The sequence below is a fragment of the Notothenia rossii genome (assembly GCF_949606895.1).
Source record: "Notothenia rossii genome assembly, chromosome: 11".
Lineage (NCBI taxonomy): Eukaryota > Metazoa > Chordata > Actinopteri > Perciformes > Nototheniidae > Notothenia > Notothenia rossii.
In genome coordinates, this window is record NC_136910.1 from 11,812,575 (window position 1) to 11,831,888 (window position 19,314).

At 40.0% G+C, this 19,314-nt stretch overlaps 1 protein-coding gene across 4 annotated transcripts; it reads left to right on the forward strand.

Annotated features, from left to right (window-relative positions):
- Window positions 1-508: 508 nt before the first annotated feature.
- On the forward strand, window positions 509-18,399 carry LOC307025013 (integrin beta-3-like). 4 transcript variants are annotated; one of them, XM_079659594.1, is made up of 16 exons: window positions 509-650; window positions 1,615-1,730; window positions 2,490-2,593; window positions 3,234-3,438; window positions 3,563-3,815; window positions 4,811-4,973; window positions 5,689-5,850; window positions 5,999-6,094; window positions 6,592-6,681; window positions 7,164-7,298; window positions 8,412-8,856; window positions 11,958-12,180; window positions 12,263-12,363; window positions 12,935-13,054; window positions 16,685-16,851; window positions 17,464-18,399. In XM_079659594.1, the coding sequence occupies exons 2-16, from the start codon at window positions 1,658-1,660 to the stop codon at window positions 17,530-17,532; spliced, it is 2,406 nt and encodes an 801-aa protein (XP_079515720.1). In that variant the 5' UTR covers window positions 509-650; window positions 1,615-1,657; the 3' UTR covers window positions 17,533-18,399. The 4 variants fall into 4 exon arrangements, with proteins under 4 accessions (XP_079515720.1, XP_079515722.1, XP_079515721.1 ...); XM_079659596.1 differs by having other exon boundaries at window positions 2,508-2,593; XM_079659595.1 differs by having other exon boundaries at window positions 518-650; window positions 1,618-1,730.
- Window positions 18,400-19,314: the final 915 nt, after the last annotated feature.

Consider the following 19,314-nt stretch of genomic DNA (forward strand, 5'->3'; position numbering starts at 1 on the left):
ATTAATCAAACCAGCTAGGAGAGACTCACCTACCTCACTAGCAATTTAAATTATTTAACTAAATTTGTTTTCCCTGCAGTATCCTCCCACCCCAGTCAACTCACAGGCTTCAGTGATCATAATAATCATTAACAAAGGCCAAAAGACTGAAAGACTAAAATAAGTGTTAAGTTGGGGGAAACTTAAATAAGTTTAGGACCAATGAAATCCACACTTGTGCAGATGCATCAATCACAAGATTTCAAAAACTGTAGATTTCACATGAAGAAAATGACACATGGTGGATGTAAACGGTACTAAAGCCAAGGACAATATAGTTATGCAGGATGTTAAATGTACTTATTAAGCCACTATCATATTCACATTAAAACCTGTGTTGTCCAGCCATTGTTAACCATACTAATGTATTTTAAAGAAAAGTTAGCTTGTACTGTGGGAAACATTTAAACACAAATGTTTGCCTTGCTTGAGGGGTTCATAATTGACGTGTTAATCAGATCACGTACTTTAGGCCTACTTCCGGGAATACAAATCAAAATAAAGAGAGGTAGAAAAAAACGAGAAAGACGGTTGGATATTAGTTGAAGTTTTGACTTACTTTGTAATTGAAACAAATGGAGCAAATAGTTAATTCTACGACGACCACTGTGGTAAGCTTACATTGACTATGAAGAAATATTCTTGCCGAATAATTGTAGTTTACTCAATGTGGCTCCACAGCAATTTACAGCTTGTGAAAAATACGCAATTTAGTCAGAATTTGGCTAACAGAGACACTTAGCTCTCCAAAAAGCACCGATTTGTTGTATTACAAACTACAACCAGATGTAGCTCAGTAGGACAACCGATAAATAGTGCTTTAAATAATAGGCTAAACTATTATTTGATCAAAGTTACGTTTTCAACCTATCTTTAAGTCATTATTCGGTCATTTGTGCCATAAATAACAGAAACAAGTCTGCTTTTTCCTTGAACACCCTGCAGCTAAAGTGTTCAGACGGTTCAGACCTACCAAGAAGTGAAACTCGTCCTTACAGCGGATGTCCACTAGTGAGCAGTATACACTAACCTCATATAAACTTGATTACAGTTCGCCTATTGCTGATTTGCATGTAATATAAAGCAAACACATCACAACTCAGCGATTCAGCCAATAAAACCTACATTTTCCACTGAGAACTTACAGTATAAATAGTTTTTTTTGCGGAAGCTATTTGTCTCTTCTAATTAAAATATAGGCCTATTGTAGTGCCGAGAGATATGCACATTTATATGACATTTGAATATTATTATTATTAGCTAGACCGTACGCAATATTGAGTAACAGATTCAGAACAGACACCAGGGTGCAAAACAACTTACCAACTGGTTTAACAAGTAACATGTTTGATGCTCAGACCTGCCCTCCTCGGCTTCTCCAAAAGAAAACCTCCTCTCACTCACAGATTGTGGATGCTGCACTTTTCCCGCCCACTGCAGTTAATAGTATGATAATGAGAGCTGTAGATGAGGGGAATGGGAGGGGGTGGCGTTAAGACATTTGACTCTATTTGGAGTTGTGTCGATTGCAGATGAAGAGAGTTTTTTCTTCTTTTGGTCTGCTTGTACTTCCAGCAGAGCCCGTTGGCAGGCTCTTTCCTCTCAGAGCCGCACCAGGATGGGTGCTCTCCCGGCGGGCAGGACACTATGGATGTGTCTTTACATCTGCATTGGAATAACGGGAGTATGCGGTAGGTGCTGACATGTAGTTTAAATGTTTTGCCCGTGCAGCCCAAAAAATATTCCAGGGAGAAAAAAACATCAAACCAGATTTCAACTCTCCTAAAAAGAATATGCTTTCAGATTAATTGGATTGCACAGATCTGCATGTCCTTCTCCAATTCAAGTGTCAGTGATGTTTATTTGTGAAATGTGCATGTGTTTTCCTGCCTTTGAATCAGAATCAGAATCAGAAACAGGGTTATTACCAGGTAGGTTGACACGTACGAGGAATTTGACTTGATGTTCTGGTGCATACATAAAAGTAAAACAAAAAACAAAACAAAAACAGAGAACTAGAAAAATTTAAAAAATAATAAATAATACAGTAAAATACAACAGTAGTATTTACATAGAAATTGAATGGAATAAAAAGGAATAAAATATGGAATGAAAATCGGCAGTAATAAAAAGGAAAATGCTGATAGTTATGACAGTGAGTGGAAACACAAGGACATTAGGTATGTAGAATTAGTATTTTTACTCACTTGCCTAACACTTCTCATTTGTGTTTCATTTTGCTAATTGGTTTGATTTCTCTAAAAAAACTGTTTTTCTTTAACTTGTTCTCATCAAATATACCTAAACTCTGCTCCTTAGCCAAGTTCCTCATACTATATAATATATGTGTTTAATTTGAATTGAAATCAGTAACAACAACAACAACAGCAACAACCCAAAAATAAGGTAAACACTAATTGCTGTTGGCTGCTTTTGTTAAAACTAAGCAGCTCAGCGTTTGGTTACAGGTTCTAACGTCTGCACCTCCAGAGGGGCCAGCACATGCAAGCAGTGTCTGGCTGTTCACCCCAGCTGTGCGTGGTGCTTACAGGAGGTGGGTTCCTTTTCCACTTCACTTCATTCAGGCAATGAACATTTTGCAAGCCAACAGTGGTACATATCTCCTTTTTAACCGCTTAATTTGGTTGAGAAATTTCAGTTTTTACAACATCAAATGTGTCCAGGTGAATATGAATTCCATTTTGAAAGTGAAATCCAGGCACTTTAGACACAGTGACTGTCCTTGTGTGACTGCATGTGGATGTAGTCATGGTTCAAACTAATCTGAAGTGATTTATCATTGTAGAACGTGGAGTCGACACACGGAGCCTTTCACACAAGTGCCCTATTTTCTCAGGATGACTTCACTTGGACCATTGATGAGACTGGTTAAACTGTCAGACAGTGTTCAAATGGGATGGTCTTTTTAATTTGAGGGGGAATTTGCTTAATTGTGTTGCGAAGATGTTGGAGTGCATCTTTATTCCAAGAAATTAGTTTGACAGGAACATAATGTTGAACTTCCTCATCACAGATCCTTCAAATCGATCCAACATGCCCTTATCTCTCAACAAAGCTTTATTCCAGATGGGAATTCTCTAAATAAACATCTGTATGACACATTTTTAACACATAAAATACCTTTGAACAGCTGACTGCTTCTCTGTATAAAATGTACATGCCTCTTCTGTCAGGACTTCGGCCAGGGGTTTGCCAGATCTTCCCGGTGTGACCTGAAGAGTAACCTGGTGGCAGCAGGCTGTGCTACGTCTTCTCTGGAGTCTCCAATCAGCAAACTGCAGGTGATCGAGGACCGGCCCCTCAGCAACAAGGCAGCAGGGGCCACGCAAGATGTCACACAGATTAAACCACAGAGACTACAAATCACCCTCAGGCCAGGTAAGGAATGACGTTTCTGACATCCTGAAGTGGAGAGATCGGGGAATATCAAGAACATTTTTATAAAAGATGTACCATGAAGAAAATCTATTTAAAAATTATGTTTCTGTATCTCCCTTCCAAGATGATGCTAAGCGCTTCACAGTGAAGGTGCGTCAGGTAGAGGACTACCCTGTGGATCTCTACTACCTCATGGATCTCTCTTACTCCATGAACGATGACCTCTTCCGCCTGAGGACTTTGGGAAAAGGCCTGGCCGAGGCCATGAACCGCACCACCAGCAACCTCCGCATGGGCTTTGGAGCTTTTGTGGACAAGCCGCTCTCGCCTTACATGTACATCTCCCCCAAAGAGGCTGTGAAGAACCCCTGCTACAGGTAAAAGACAATTATAATAAATTCTTCGTACAGTATTATGCAACTTTATGGGCGTTATTCAAACTTGGTTACTTGTATATAGTAATTTAATTATCCTGCATTACTTGCACTTTAGTCTTGTCACATTCTCTTGCACCATTTATTTCTACTCTGTTTCTTCTTGCACTCATTTTATTGCTTTTTTTATTTGTTTTAGGTTATGTATGTAGTCTGGGACTTAAGATTGTCATTGTCCAACTACACTGACATTTTGAACAGTGGGCCTCATATAGGTACCTAAACAGAATCCAGATCCCTTTGTTATAGAAAGATTATTTTTGTGGTTGCATTTACCATTGTTTTGTATTCTTAATTATTACCCACTGGTGTTGATTTCACTGGTTGTTTATGTCTGCTTGTGAAAAACTAGCTTCATAAGGTAGCTGATGTCATTATAGTGAGGACACCTTTAAACACAGTGTTGCAAAGTCAAAACGCAAACATGCCCGGAGTCACAGCACTTGTTAAAGGCTTAACAGTGGTGCTAGGTCAGCTACTGGGAATCAGCCGCAGGTAATCTGCCCGGAGACTCAGAACGTCCTGATGCTAAAGGTCTGCCCGGAGAATCAGAGCGTCCTGATGCTAAAGGCTGTTACTCCGGCCAAAGGCTCCTCTGAGGGGGAATTAGTGGTTTAGGGTCTCTAGGGGGTCACTTGCTTTACACACAGTCTGCTGAGCTCCAGCCACCAGGAATGTTTGTGTAAAAGATAAGAAAAGGGGGGAATTTTAGTCCAATAATAATGTGAAATACAGAGAGAAAAAGGGGTCAAGCAGCAGTGTAGGAGAGACTTTTAATTAAATGTTAATTAACCCCTCTTGCTTTAATACAATTGAACTGCTTTTAATAATTTATGGAGGCCACACATTTTTTACAATGACATATACAGATGTTGAAATGAATGAAGAATCAAACAGCAGCCCTAGTGAACTCTTGATGTTCTCTGCTTCATTGACAGCATTAACACCACCTGCCTGCCACAGTTTGGCTACAAACACGTTCTGTCCCTGACGGAGGAGGTGGGCCGCTTCACGGAGGAAGTGAAGAAGCAGATGGTGTCCAGGAACCGAGATGCCCCCGAGGGAGGCTTCGATGCCATCGTCCAGGCTGCCGTATGCAAGGTGGAGAGACTCACCCACCGTCTCACACACATGACTCTGATTTGATCTTATAGTCGTTGTTTCCTTCTCACACTTATAGAAATTTAAACAGAAGTTGATCTTAAAGGTCCCCTATCATACTGTTTTTCATCAATATATTATAGGTCTCAGATATATACAAAAGATGTCTCTGAAGTGTTTGGCTCCAAATACCAAACAGATCATGCAATGCAGCATCCCATAATCCCCTCTGTTTCAGCCCTGTTTCAAAAGTGCTGATTCTGTGTCTGTTACGTTAAATGTAAATGAACTGCTGCTCCCCACGCCCCTCTGAGAGATATTTGGTTACAAAGAACACAATGGTGCTCTAGGAGGAGATTCAGGTGATAAGGTGTGTGCGGGGGGGGGGGTTATTCGCTAATGGTTACATCAGCCAAAAAAACGTTATGAAATCATAAAGTGGCCAAAATCTGATCAGCTCATTTTCAGACAGGTTTTTATATAAATGGATCAGGACAAAAAGTGAACGAATATTTTTTCCTGAAACGTTCACAATCTCTTAACGCAGAGGGGACACATATGTATGTATAAAAGTGGATATTGCATAATAGGTGACCTTTAAAGAGTTTTTCCTGTTTTAGATGAGGGCCGAAAAAAAGTAATTCCTCCTTCAAAAGCTCATTTAAATAATTTGACTTTCCTTCTTTTTGCTTGAACCTGCCTTAATGTGTTCCAGGAGCGGATCGGTTGGCGTCCCGGTGCTTCCCACCTTCTGATCTTCACCTCGGACGCTAAGACTCACATGGCTCTGGATGGTCGTCTGGCTGGAATCGTGCAGCCAAACGACGGGAAGTGCCACCTCAACTCTGACAATATGTACAGCATGTCTACCACCATGGTTAGTGTTAACCGTAAGTGTGTTTTTGGTGCGCAGACCTTAGACAGAAACAGAGTGAGAGAGAAACTGAGACAATGTCACCCCTTTGTTTTACGTATGAAAAGGAATATATTAGAGTTTATGTTTGCTAAACACACTCTCTCCTCAGGATTACCCTTCTCTAGCTCTGATCACAGAGAAGACGTCGGAGAACAACATCAATCTCATCTTTGCCGTCACCAACCCTGTGGTTCCTCTGTACCAGGTCAGTAGCTCTGCATTCACACTGAGAACATCCAGGATTTTATTCTCTTCAAGTTCTGTTTAAAAGAGGAAATTAGGCCAATATTTGAAAACTGAAATTGAGAGGGTGACAAATCCAACACAGTAATCATGTAATCTTAAACACACTGTAGCTAAAGTCCTCCAAACCTCGCTGGTTTTAAACTGACATTCTTGGATCCTGCATTGGAAACTGAAAATGAATCCCTATGATACGCTATTGAGCGCAGCAATATGCAAACTATTATTAAGAAATTCATAACAGGAGAAGAAATAGAGGACATGCATATCAAACTCCCATTGGCCATAAAGGAACACAAGTCAAGATGTTAAATAACATTGTATGCATCAGTTTTAAAGTGTAAGAATGTAAGACATCAAACTATTACACCTTGTTTCTATTAATTAGTACATTCATTAATAGTTTCCCTGACTGTGTAGGATGACAACCTTCTGTCTGTCTGTCTTTCTGTCTTGTAGAACTACAGTGAGCTGATTCCTGGCACCACAGTAGGAACACTGTCGAACGACTCGGGCAACGTTATTCAGCTCATTCTGAAAGCCTACGCTGTAAGTGTTATACACACACATTTCGACTAGACAGTGTTTCAGTGGATGACATGTGTTTGCTGACACACACCCACAGCCTTTGAGTCATACACACTGTCGAGCAAAAGTCTACAAAAAAATTCCACATACTGTAGGCCGAGGTGTGAAGCTGACCAAATGTGGGAGGTTACTGGCTGTTTTTCATTATCTATGTTTTATTTGAATTTATTATGCAGGGAACAAGTGAATTTGCTGACAAATGTAGCTTTAATAGTCATAGCTGTTAATTTGTGTAGAGATGTGCATACAAGCGTGTTTGCTAATGTGTGCACACTTAAATGAGTTTATTGGCTTACATGTAGTTGTAGAAGAAAATGGGATTTGGCTCCGCACAACCCAAATTGACACCTAACATGTGATTTTTGGCCACAGTGTGCTACCCTACATACTCATTCCTCCATGTGTATGTGTTTCCCACTGTTGTTCTTCATTGCTGTTAACAGAAAATCCGGTCCAAGGTGGAGCTGGAGCTTCAAGGCGTCCCGGAGGAGCTGTCCCTGTCCTTCAATGCCACCTGTCTGAATGGAGAGCTCATCCCTGGCCTCAAATCCTGCTCTGGGCTCAAGATAGGGGATACGGTCAGTCCATACCCCGCCCTCCCTTTTTTTGGCCTATGACTCCTTAAGAGTGACTTTATTACCAGGAAAATGTTAGCTTGAAGGAAAGTTTGAAGGAGAACTTTGTTGTTTTACTAGCTGGGAAACGGTTGCATTGAAATGTAGTAGTACTGTCATCGTCGCTCTTTGTCACAGGAAATGTCTTGAAATGATGTAAACATCCTGTAACAAGGATAAGTAGGTTGCAGAGGTAAAAAGAAAATGATACTTTATTTTGTAAAATTCCCTAAAAAAAAATGATTACGATAATGAAAGTTGTTATTAAAGAAAATGTGTTTGAAGTATGTTACATGTGGGTGGCTGCATTTACACAGGTTGGTAACAGTATTGTCAATTGTCCCGCCAATGTGTCTGGCTGTTATCATACAATTGCAGAAATACCATGTTAGTTTTTTCCATGTACTATTTTGCACCTTCTTCTTTCACCTCCCTTCTGGCTGTAGGATTTCCTGGTGGTGTTAAAAGCAGATGTTGGATAAACTGAGGTCTGTTTTTGATTCCTAAATGATGTTTTTCCATCCTTCTTCTGTACTTCTGCCATCTGCATTTAGAGCAAACTGTCTGCTTAAAGTATGCTTTTATTTCCTTTTATTTAGCATTTTTTCTTCATCACAGCTTGTTTGGCTCTTTTCCTTGTTCTCTTCTCGCTCCAGGTGACATTTGTTGGCCTCGGTACATTTCTTCTCTCTGCCTAAGCCCCTCTTATTTTTCCATATATGGTTGTCTCTCCAGATGTAGTAACTTCTCCCCCTTTTGGACATTTACCAGATTTGGATACAGCGCTGAATGAACAAATACTTTGACTTAACACACATGGAGGCCTTCCCTGTGTCAGGTCTTTGTGCAGTTTCCACAGAGAATGCCCACAATTTGAGCGGCCATTAAATGACCATTAACTGAACCATTTAAGTGCTTTTACATGTTAGGTAATCCACACCAGGTTGATATAGAAGAATGGCTTGTTTTAAGTGTGGATGCAGAAAATGTCATGAAAAATCGAATAAAGAGGGCTCTAAGCATGACTTTGACCCTAATCATGGATTATTTTAACTTGACTTCCCTCCTCTCCTCCAGGTGTCTTTCAGTGTTGAAGCTAGAGCTCGTGGTTGCCCCAAACAGAAGAAGAAGACCTTCATCATTAAGCCGGTGGGCTTCAAGGACTCTCTCTCCATCACCGTCAACTTTGAGTGCGACTGCAAGTGCCAGAACAAGGCCCAGCCCAACAGCCCCAAATGCAACCATGGCAACGGCACCTTCGAGTGCGGCATCTGCCAGTGCCACCCGGGTCGATTGGGGCCGCACTGCGAGTGTGCCGAGGGGGACTATAACCCCACGGAGCAGGACCGCTGCAGCGGGCCCGCGGGCTCCAGAGGACCCCAGTCTGCCATCTGCAGTGGCCGGGGGGACTGTCTGTGCGGACAGTGTGTGTGTCACAACAGCGACTTTGGAAAGGTCTGGGGAAAGCTGTGTGAGTGTGACGACTTCAACTGCCTGCGCTACAAGGGGGATCTGTGCTCAGGTAAGATCCTGTTTTCTATCTACTGTAGGGGCCCGAGCATCTTAAACGAAATGAAAAGAGAAACAATGAGAGGGTAATAGTTTATTGACAAAAATGTTAATCAACAACTGCAACTTATGCTAAGGCAGAAGTGAAAAAAGCCCATCACAGTCATATCCAGGGGCGGACTGGGACTACAAATCAGCCCGGGACTCTCGACCGGCCCACTTCGGTACCGCCGGCCCACCTCGGTACCGCAAGTAAATACTGCTAGTAAATTGTCAAGGGTGGGGGGGGGGGGGGTACTAGTGACTTATCTGACCGGCCCACCTTGGTACCGCAAGTAAAAGTAAATACTGCTAGTAAATTGTCGACGGGGGTCGGGGGTTGCTAGTGTCTTATCCGACCGACCCACATCGTCCGACTGGCCCACTTCAGTACCGGCCCATAGGGATTCGTCCCGAACGTCCCGATGGCCAGTCCGCCACTGGTCATATCACAAACACCAGGCTGACATCTTCTGATGTCACGTTTTGTATGACCAGTCTAAAACCCAAAGATTGTAGAAACCATCAAATGGTCACAATGGAGAATCTGGAACAACTGAGTTCTGACTTTTCTCTTAATAAATGACTCACAAATTGTCTTCAAAAAGTCATTTGTTATTCAAAAATGGCAAAAGGGTCACGGCATCTCCAATATGATTATATGTGATTTGCTGCTTTCCCAAAATATTATACTATTCAGTTTTTACAGCACACAGCAAGCATATGGATACAATTAATAGACAAAGAAGGTTAAAATTGCCCACTGACTGTCTGTGGTAGAGTAATAGAGAATGAGAGTAGCCTGCTTTTGTTCTGAGAGTTGGCAGTCCCCCTCACCACACTGACTTGCCACCCACCTCATCTGGGGGGAATTACATACAAAAACAACCGTGCCTCCTGCCCAGGACATGGCTCCACTTATAATAAACATGATTTAGTTTGTTCACCCTGTGTGCGTGTGTTCAGGTTGTATGTTTTTGTCAGCCGAGCCGTGCTTTTGTACCATGGAGTTCAGCAGGATTCATTCACAGAGAACACTTTTTAAGTTTAACGGTGGCTCACTTCAGAGTTGAATCACTTTTCTGTGGGAATGAGTTTGTTTTTGATACTTGTTAAGAGCTTTAACTCAGAGCCTCAAGATCCTCCATGTTTTAAGAGACATTATGTCAGCAAGAAGTCATAACACATCATACTCTGAAGATGTTTGTAATAAGTATTTTAATAGCGATTCTTCAAGTGAGATTAGCTGTGTTAAGTAGGGGTTAGACAATGCATAGCATGCTGTCCGTCTCTTCCCAATGGTACGGTAGTTTATTTGCTTTCATTACTGACAGCTAGAGGTTATCTCTTTCTTATCTTTTGCAATAAACTATACTAGGAATAGTCCATCATTTTGGGGAATACACTCATTTGCTTTCTTACTGAGTATTAGATTACAAGATTGTCCTTTGTCAGTTTAAAAAAAGCTAAAGAGAGCAACCGGTTAGCTTATATTAGCATAGACTAACACACAAGGGTAACAGGGAAGGGTTCCGATTTTTGTATGATGGAAAGTGGCATTAGTCTTCTCATCTAAACCTCAACAGAATTCAAAACAACTGCTAATATAAAGTATAGAATAAGCAGGAAGAAAATTAGAGATCATGGAGGCAAAATAAGTGCTCTTCTTTATTGTGGCATTTCCTTTTAGTAACGTATAACTAGTTATATATGTTTTGCTAAGGGTATGTCATAATTCAGCTTTAAAAATTGCATTAGGCCACGTTTTGGCACAGACTGCCTCAAACTTCAATACGTCATCAGTTATCATGTATCGCTCACCCCCCTTTCGCTGCTCTCACTCAGAAATGTTTTGGCTGTATTCCCCAAAGACCGCAGATTAACATGAAAATACCTTTCTGCTTACACTTTGGCATGTGTGGTGTAATGGGGCTAAAAATAAACCCATGTTTGGTCAGGAAAGGGCTAAGCGGGGGAGAATTGGAATTGTTCTGTGTGTAAAACATGGTCTGCTGTTGTCTTGAAATACCTTTTTCAGTGTGAGGACCATAGTCTTCTTTGCTCCCCCCACAGAAAGGTCTAATTAAAAGCCAGTGGTCCTTTGGTCGAGTGGTAATGACAGATCCACTGACCCAAGAACCTTCCTGTCTCATTGTTTATCTGAACATTGTTTTGCAGCGATATACCACAATGTTTTCTGCATTGTCACTCTCTTGCATGCACACATCACACGTACATGAACAACAGCAAACCAATGTGCCTAAATGTACCCACATACACACCGACACTGAATCATGCAGCTCAAAATAAAAGCTTTCCAGACACCACAGACACACAATCACTTTAACAGTTGTAGGAACACAAGCTACAACTTCTGCTTTCCCATTGTTTTGGATCACAATTCAAGAGATACAATACGTATGGAGCTATGAAATGTCCTAGCAAGACAAAACACTGATTATGAATGAATCAAATGTAACACGGAGGTAAACGCGTTGTTCTTTTATTTCACTTTGTTGTAAAAACCTGGTACCGTGTCTGTAAAGAGAGGGACCAAGTCATTTCTCAAAGTTAAGAGTTGTCATCGCAGCGGGAAAATACTGAAAATGACACAGCTTGTGGTAAATATATTCATGAGTCTTTGTGGTACCACGTCCAGTCATTACCAACTCATTCTGACCATCAGACATTGTTCCAGCTCACATAACTTTATTTTAGATACTAGAGGAACAACATTTCCCAAAGGTGTCCTGTTGTGACAGGCTGTGCTCCGGGGAGATATGAACTCAATGGTTTATAACATGGAATGATAAAGTCATAAAAACAAGCTTATCAAAATAGTTGTTTAAAACAAATGATGCACAACAACTGAAATTACAGACATGCCATCCTCTTCTTTCCTCCCTCTTTCACAACACCAACCACACCCCTGTTTTTGTACTACTTCTATTGATAGATTATTTTGTTTAATTGCTTCCTCTTTTGCTATTTTACTCCAAATAGCACGTGTTGAAATTGTAGTTGTATTGGTAAACAATGTTTTAGAATCTCCTCTATCCTTCTTTTCCCTGACAGGCCATGGCGTCTGTAACTGTGGTTTCTGCCAGTGTGACCCAGACTGGCAGGGTGAGAACTGTAACTGCTCCAGACGTACTGACACCTGTATGTCTAACGTGGGCTTGCTGTGCAATGGGAGGGGTCACTGTGAGTGTGGGGCCTGTGAGTGCACCCAGCCAGGGGCCTACGGGGCCACGTGTGACAAGTGCCCCACCTGCCCCGACGCCTGCACCATGAAGAAGTGAGTCTGCACACATATATCATAATCAGTATTCTAAAAAGTGATTTGAAATGATGACCTGATGTTTGTTTCCTTCTTAAAGGGAGTGTGTGGAGTGCAAACACTTTAAGAGGGGCAAGCTGTTCGACGACAACACCTGCTTTCGAATCTGCAAGGATGAGATTGTGCTTGTGGATGAAATAGGTGAGAAAATGTTATAACTGTTGCTAATAGATAGATAGATAGGTACTTTATTGATCCCAATTTGGGAAATGTTTGCATTGCAGCAGCATAAAACAAGGCAATGTACATGAGAGAAATTAAGACACAAGAAATAAACAGTCCAAAATATTTCTGAAATAGAATAGCATTAAAAAGTTTTTTTTTTTTTAAATGATGAGATCTTAGAAGCAAAACCCCTGAATGTGTAGAATTGAGCAACAATGCTATTGATTTTGAATGAAAGTGGCCATGTATGAGAGGAAGAATGATGGATTTCTTATTTTTTTTTAAACACAGCATCCCGATTTGAATGTAGTCCAAATAGACGCCATTATATAAGAAATGAAATCGATATAACAGAAAAAGCTTCTTAAACAATTCTATGATTAAAGATATGTGAAATGAAAAGGGAGTTTATTAAAGTTGCTCCATGTTACATCTAACAAATATCAATGTGTTTTGCAGCTTTCTTAAGATGTTGAGGTACCTGTTACACCAAAAGTGCCTTTACCAATTGTTATACTTGAATTTTTTTTCTTGAATGTTCATGCAGTGCTTCATGATACAAATGCTGTGAACTGCACTTACAAAGATGAGGATGACTGTGTGGAGCGTTTCCAGTACTATGAGGACTCCAGCGGCAAGTCCATCTTGTTTGTCGTCAAAGAGCCAGGTAAGAGATGAACATACTACACACAAACCTCTACACAAAACACAAAGTTAGCAACAAACTGGTGAAGAATGTCGAGGAGTTCAAAGATAACGCGGCAGATATTTGGTAAGGACCAGAACAAGCGCTTAAAGAAGAGAATATTAAACGTTATGCAATCCTGTCTACGGTCGAACGGGTTTAGTCGAGTTGTTTCTTAACTAAACAGGAAGACAGAAGTGCTTCTGTTCTCCCAGATAACAGCGTTCCCCAGTTACCAGGTCAATTTAAAGTTATTGTTAGTCATGTTGCCCAATTCCCATTAGCAAAAATAGGGGGCAGTTGAACTGTGGAAACCAAAATGGTTGGTAGTTGCTCCTCTTTGTGGAAAACTGAAAGCAACCTGATTGCCTTTAAGACAGCATTGCCAAAACAGCACTTTGAAACGCTTGGGGAGGTTGGTAAGTAAGTGTGAAAGCGATGAGGGAAGCACAATGGAAGAAATGACAGTTCAGATAAAAAGGATTGAATCTACAACCACAAAAGCATCTCCATTCAGCCAAACAAGCACACTTGCCTTCACAATCAGTGTTTTTTTTCTCCACCCAAGTACAAGTTGTCACTTCCCTGCGGCCTGCCCTTCATCTGCTTGTAAAGCGGCCAAATAGAAAGAGTGTGGGGAGGTAAGAAAGCCTTTAATGACCACCAGTGCCCGCAAAGAAAGTCTGCCCCTAGGTCTGCCTTTAATGAATGTGTGTGTTTAATTAAGGCGCAACTGGAGAGCAGAGAAGTACACCAACATTTGCCTTGAACACAGGGAACCCCGCCGTGTCAAAGAGGGTCGTTAACAGCTGCCCTGCTCCTCTAGGAACCCGCTGATTCGGCATGTTCTTCCAGAAGGAACGCATGAGAATAAGAGAAGAAACTAAGCAAGCAAAGGAAAGGGATAGAGAGCATTTTAGAAAGGAAACATGTACGTGTGTAACAAAGGAGAACAGAGGCAAAGAGGATAAGATGGAAACCAGGCGCTTAAAAGGTGGCTAGCAATTTTTTACATAATTTTGAAGTTGATAATTAAAAAATAGTCTCAAAGCACCAACCTGACTTTTACATATACGCCATAATGAATCGGGCGATAGGATCCAAAGAGCAGTAAATAGAAGGAAGTAATGGGGAGAGGAAGAGGAGAAACGCTTTGAAGACGGCAGTAAAAGTTCACCCTGGTTGCCCCACTATGTTACCCAACACTACGATGCACATTTGTATGTGCTGTCCCGCACACAGAGAAATGGTCAGAGGAAGAAGTACTCAGATCCTTTACTTAAGTAAAAGCAGAAACACTATGGTCTTAAAATACTCCATTACAAGTAAAAGTCCTGATTTCAAAATGCTAATTGAGTAAAAGTACAAAAGTATTAGCAGGAAAATGTACTTCAAGTACAAAACGTAAAAGTACTGATTATGCACATAGCTCATTTCAGAATAGTTTAGAGTACAAAGGATTTATCAGCTAAATGTACTGAAGTATCAGAAGAAAAGTACCCAGTAGGCAAATTGGTCTTTCACAGAATTGTATTATTTGAGAATATTATTTTACCCAGTATTTTAAAGTTTGTCAGCGTGGAGCAAATTTGAGAGACTTTGCTAAATACTGGGTTTATAAGTAGTATAGTAGTGCATTATATCAAATAAGTATATTATGTATTTAAATGTACCTGGCCATGTTATGAGTGATAAATAAATGTAGTGAGTAAAAAGTATAAAGTAGTATAACATGGTGATACTTTAGTTAAGTATTGTTTTGACTAAATTGTACTAATTTACTTGATTAAAGTAATTAGTTACATTCCACCACTGCAAATAGTCCCATACAGTAAACAGACATACATCCAGTCTGACAAACAAATGATGCTCACACATATGGACCAGGTGGCTCTCATCACTGGTGGCTAGAAGTGTGAAGGTAAGACATTTTTGCAATGAAGAAACTCAATTGCTGCCAGACTTCAGTTCATGCTTCATGGAACCATGAACACACATAACATATTTATATTCACTACAAGGTGCTCAACAAACAAAATGATAGCAGCTTTGGTGAAAAGCTTTTATTCACTATGAATAAGATGACTACTGTGACAGAAGCCACTTTCAGCGACAAACCCACAGAGATGAATCCCCCCTCTCAGCTCCACACAGCTTAATAGCAACTGTCAGCTAATTCCGCTAATTGTTTTGGTTTTCCTGCCCACAACTTAACTGGTTTGGTTCACTCTCACTGCTTAAGTGTCTTTTTTGGTAACAACACGCATCTGTTGTTTGTAAAGATCATTGTAGGCACAGCAGATGGGCAAAGTCAGTGGCTAGCTGGTATGAATATTTCAAGTGTTGGTTGGGGCATATTATAGAATAAATGACCACTGTTAGCTAAAAAGTAAGACATATCAATTTAAAAGTGACAATATGTCAGTGTTTTTTATTTACAGCTTGTTTCCACTGCCCCCAAGTGCCCAATAAAACAAACTGTTATTGCACTTCAGAAGTTTTTTAGGTTTAAGGGCTTATGAAGCTTTGTGAAGAGCGTAATGCTGCTAATCTGCTTCATCTGGGAATAAAACATACTAAACTAACTGGTTCCAAGTAAGAGCCATTTGCATTGTCGATAATGAATACAGATTGAAAACAGGCAAAACCCAATCAGTGAACTATTTAGACTGTTCATGTGACTTCCTCTCAAACAACTATTTAGACTAGAAGTTGTCGGCATCAAATAAAGAATGATTCAGCAGTACATTGCCTCAAAGTGCTCTCGTTAATTATCTCCATTAATTCGGAAACATGTTTGTTGGTTCATTTCGGAGAAAGTTTCCCAAAACATCTAATGGTGGAAAATAAGCCTTCACGTTAGAGGGAGAGTTATTCCAGACATCTTTTGTACAGCCTGCATGAAACTCTTCAAATCAAAGTCCTCCTTAGTTTTGCCAGATCATAAAGAGGGAAGGGACGTTTGTGGCCTGGATGTGTGAGGTTACTATTTCCCCATCAACCCATCCTCCTTAAAGGTCCCATTGATCTAATCTTGCATCACTCGACAGATAATATCGCTAATAAAAGCCTTCATGCTAGAATTAAAACCTGCACCCATTAGGTGATTGACAGAAAATTCATTGGCAACTATAAATAGTTAGTCATTTTTCATGCCAAAATGTATGGAATCTGTGTTATCAGCCTCTCAAAAATGGAGAATCAGTGCTTTTCTCTTTATTATATTATAATAAAGTGAATATAAATATATTTATATATGGTCAGATTGAACAATAACATTTAAAAAAAATCTCCTTGGATTTCGAGAAACTGGGATGGACCCCATTTTCTGACACGTTCTGGACAAAGCGATTATAAATCAAGAAGGTAATGAGCAGATTTATTTATAATGAAATGACTAGGATGACAAGTGTCAAGTGAATATTCTCAGGATTTAAAAGCAGACTTTTAACCTGAAAAAATAGCATTTAGCAGAGGAACATTAGCAACATCATCTAGTGCCATGACAGGATGGAAATTATTATCACCTCCTCTGGACTGCCTCCTGGCTAATCGTCCCCTGTGTCCCCTTCTCATTATTATTTTAAATATATTTTTCTTCCCTTAATTCAGAGTGCCCCAAGGGTCCAGACATTTTAGTGGTGCTTCTGTCGGTGGCAGGAGCTATCTTGTTCCTCGGCTTGGCGGCTCTACTCATCTGGAAACTGCTGGTCACCATTCACGACAGACGGGAGTTTGCAAAATTTGAGGAAGAACGCGCTCATGCCAAGTGGGACACGGTCAGTAAATGTAGCACGTGGTGACATGTGTGTGTACATTCTTTATTAGGCTCTTTGTTTAAAACTTAGATTAACGAAAGGTATAGTCAAGGTTCATTTAGATGTAAATAAAAAAGATAAATTAAACAACACTAAATGATCTTCTTTCCTTGGATTAATTATTTTAGCGTGACATGGCACACACTAATGCAATCATGACTGTACCTTTAACACAGACACTAACACGTAAAAGGCCACACACGCAGTCTCTCTGATTCCTTTTCTGAAGATGTTTTTTATTATTTTTGGGGCATGCTGTTCCTCCCAGCAGAACAAAAGCCAGCGGAAGGGCTGGGTTAAAATTAGGTAACGCTAATTATCCTTTACTGGTAACACTAACAGGCCTCTAAAACACACCTAAATCCCAAAGAACCTGAAACCACTAAGAAACACAGTGTAGTTCTAAGGTGCTCACTAAGTAACTGAAATGAAAACGTTACACTTTTCTTTCTCTTCTGCATTTCCCTTGGTTTCCTTTTTTCAAATGTGCCTAGAATACTAAACCTTAATAATGAACTTGTTTGTTCTGAAACTCAGTTTAATTGATGTCTTCTTTGTGTATTTGACCAACAGGGACACAATCCTCTCTACAAAGGAGCCACATCTACCTTTACAAACATTACATACAGAGGAAAAGACTGATGCTACTGAACTCAACACGGATGAAGAATAATGGACTTTTATCTTTTTTTTTGGGAAGGCAGCGAATCATGTGCAGGCCTCTACTGTCACAAGTCAATAATTAATAATTATTTGTGTTTGTAAATATGTATAAATGATTTCTGAAGACACATTTTTATCAGGGATTTGTCATAAACAGCCACCTATACTACACTGATAAATGAGATAATGCTTTGATTTTTTTGGGTCGACAAAGAACTCTTGTGTTGTGCAGGTTTTAACTTAATCACAAAAATATATTTACATACTTACACCCACACATAGTATCCTGCCATGTGCAGCAAATATTTTCCTTTGCCTATATATTGAGATAAACATGGTGCCCCAAAGTTTGGAAAATGTTTTTTTAACTTGAATGTCTCTTTAATCAGCAATATTCTGGATCATTTACAAAAGTACATTGGATGGTTTTCCATTACATCTGGTGAAAAGTAGTTTTAAAAGGAAAACATTAGCGAAAAGATCTGTAGATTATTCTTAATATCTGGCTCAGAGGGAGATAAAACCACAACTACAGTATGTACAAGACTGGATACCACTGAGGTTTAGTGGAAAATACTTTTTTAAAGTGACATGTCAGCTGATCCTTGAAACCAGTGGAAGAACAAAAGGGCAGATAATAATCTAAAACAACTTCTGATCATAACTTTGGATTTCCCATTCGTCCCATCAGTGGAACGATGGCAACATTTCAATGGTCTTTAATTCAGTCAAGCCATGCTGGAGATATTATGTGGTCTGCAGTAAACTTTTAATTGTCTGAAAACTGGTGCAGTTTCTTGTTTTCACTGAGAGATTAGGGTTTTCATCATGACATTTTTATTTTAGTATTATAAGTAGTATCATTACTTTTGATTGAAAAAATGTACACTGTTGTAAATTATTGAAGTTTTTAAGTTGTTTGTACAACAACTACTTATTTTCACTCCACGTCTTGTTTTTAACTAATTTCCCCAAGAATACCACGATGACAGACAACCAGAGTTTCTTCTCATTCACATTTTCTTTAGAGTCTGCAGAGTTGCCTGTGATAATCTTTTATCAAGCCCTGTCAATATTTCACTCAATGTTCTGCCTCATGGTGATTTGTTCAACAATCAGCATATACACAGGATGCACATAGACATCAGTCAACCGGCTAAAATAATTAATACATGAGAAGAAAGGTTGTGGTTTACCAAAGATGATTGAATTTTAGACCAAATTAAATTATTCCAAATGACGCATTACAGGGTTTTACAAGAGCCAAAGCTAGATTATAAACACTTTTAATACAGTTAGAGGACTACATTTTTGTGCTGCCTCCCTGCTACACTGACCTACACTAGAGTACGCCGGGCGTTTTGCAGTGCTCTGCTGCCATCTCCTGGATTTACACGCATAACTATAACTTTGGTGCTTGTCTGTTATATAGGTAATACAATCCAATATACAAACTGAACTATCCAAGATGAATTATACACCGTACACGGAGCAGTATACAAATTAGGTAAATTGGGTTGAGTTATCGGTGCTGCGAGGCGTGCGTAAAATGGCACAGGCAGCGCCTCCCTCCGTTTGGAGACGCACTGATCCTGCTGCTGTGTGTTGGCAAAAACAACATATATCTAAGGCACTACGCATACGCTAGAGTTGATGGCAAAAAAGACGAACAAACTCTGAATTATATTTAGTGACATGGCTGTTTGTTGCGTTTTCTCTCCCTTGGGTTGTTTATGGACGAGGGCCGGTGCATAAATGTGT